Source organism: Camelina sativa, chromosome 19 (genome assembly GCF_030686135.1).
Source record: "Camelina sativa cultivar CO46 ecotype springtype chromosome 19, ASM3068613v1".
NCBI lineage: Eukaryota > Viridiplantae > Streptophyta > Magnoliopsida > Brassicales > Brassicaceae > Camelina > Camelina sativa.
The window spans coordinates 17,493,650-17,495,591 of record NC_141898.1 but is presented as its reverse complement, the minus strand read 5'-3'; the positions used below and the strand labels follow the sequence as shown (position 1 = coordinate 17,495,591).

The window sequence follows — 1,942 nt, the reverse complement described above, 5'->3', positions numbered from 1 at the left end:
TCGCGAATTAAACAATATCATATATTTATCCATCAATTCGATGGAACCTCACCATCACATCTGAAAATTAAAGCCATCAAAAAAGCGAATATAAAATATATAAGAACAAAAGAAAAGTACAAGAGGGATCAAGAAGAAGCACGTGACAGTGACCCAACTCTTGCAATTTCATGGACCGTAGGGTTAAACCCTAAGCAGCCTAACCAGCCTTGCTTGTACGGCAAGAATGTCTTCCTCTTTAATTCCTCCGACACTGCTCGGTTCTCAGTGTAATGCATTTCGTGAGCCGAAACCACCGCTCCGTTCCTCCTCCTTGACATAGACACCGACGAGTCACAACTCTCTCTCGACCGGATACTCGAACTTCTCACATCCTCGGCCTCTCTCTTTGTTAGAATATCGTATCTTTTCAAGGAATCTTTGGTCGGAACTGGTCTTCCGTCTGAAGCACTCCTGAACAGCAACAGATCTTTGAGTTTCCACTTCTTATACGCACGACCAGGGTACAGAATTGCTGACAAGAAAACAGAGGATTTATGGTTGCTTGTGTTGGAAGCAACCATTTTTGTTGACTGTACTTCTTCCTCTTCATCAACCATAATGTCTGAAACTCTCAATGGAGACGTAGAACGGCTTCCTTTACGATCATAACGCGAAGAAGAAGATCCCAGAGACCGGTCTCTTCCTCGTTCTTGCTGACCATCGGAAATTTCTATATCAGGATCCCTAGATTTAGGAGAAGAAAAAGGAGGAGTGAGTGGTTGTCTTAAAGGTCGAATCTTTCCACCATCAAAGAGCTCATCAGCGGCAGAGAAAGAAGTTTTCGCCAATTGACCACTGAAATTGAACTCGAAATCGTCTTCGAAATCGCTGGCTGATCTCTTCTTGGGAGTTCTTAGTTGGTCATCCCAATCAAAAGGTATGTTGGAGGAAGTGGAAGGAGAAGGGCTTGTGGGTGCACTAAAGAAGAAAACATTGTTGTTGCCAAATCGAGTGGGGCTTGAAGGAGCTGTTATGTATGGAGACGAAGTTGTGCTGTCGAAATTGAGTTCTGCTGCTACTACTGCCACTTCTATCTCCATTAATGGGTGTTCTTCTTTGGATGCTTTGTTCTTCTTTTGCCTTTCTTGGTTCTTGGAAGGTGTTCCCCTTTCAGACGTAAAGCTTGACTTTAGTTTAGAGAGAGAGAGAGAGAGAGATGGAGAAAAATGAATGGTGATTGAATTAGCAGATGCCTTTATAAGTCTCACCTACCTAATGGGTCGTGACTTAATTATTATGATTTTTTTAGTTCTCATTTCTATATGTTCTTTTGGACCAAATTTAGCTTGGTCATTTTAGTTTTTCATCGTTGTATTTTTATCAATTTTTTTTTTTAAATCGAATTTTATATATCAAGAGGATTGTACAATTATTGCCCTTTACATCTTTCCAGACTGAAACTCGAATAGATTACCACACGTTCGGATATCCAGGTTGTATATATATAGAAGCTATAAATTTTCGTATTTTGTAGTAACAATAATTTTAAAAAAAATTATTTATCACAATATCTATGTATGACAAGTTAAAAAAAACTTAACTTGTCATTTGTCAAACTCATGTGGGGAAAAGGTTCAGTTTCTCATGCAGCAAAGAGTTTAATTGTTGTTCTATTATTTTATGAACATTGACTATTGTTGCAGGTTTTTGTATTGTAATGAAACAATATTAATTTAATTGATATCATGTTCAATAGAGGATGGCTTCTCGAATTATTTTTCCTACGTGATTAACGTAATTGTCAAAGTAATGGTGGCTAAATACCTCCAAATATCCAATTTATAATATTATTTTGTTGATTGTTGAAGATAACACACACGTTATAATAGCTTAACTACTCTAGTGTTGTTTCTTGTGTTATAATGCGACCAATTAATAGTTTTCTATTTCCGTTTTATAA

The 1,942-nt window shown here is 37.5% G+C and overlaps 1 protein-coding gene across 1 annotated transcript; it reads right to left on the bottom strand.

Annotated features, from left to right (window-relative positions):
• On the bottom strand, positions 1–1,220 carry LOC104766895 (uncharacterized). The gene has a single exon (XM_010490873.3). It carries the CDS (start codon positions 1,080–1,082, stop codon positions 129–131), a length of 954 nt encoding a protein of 317 aa, XP_010489175.1. The 5' UTR covers positions 1,083–1,220; the 3' UTR covers positions 1–128.
• Positions 1,221–1,942: the final 722 nt, after the last annotated feature.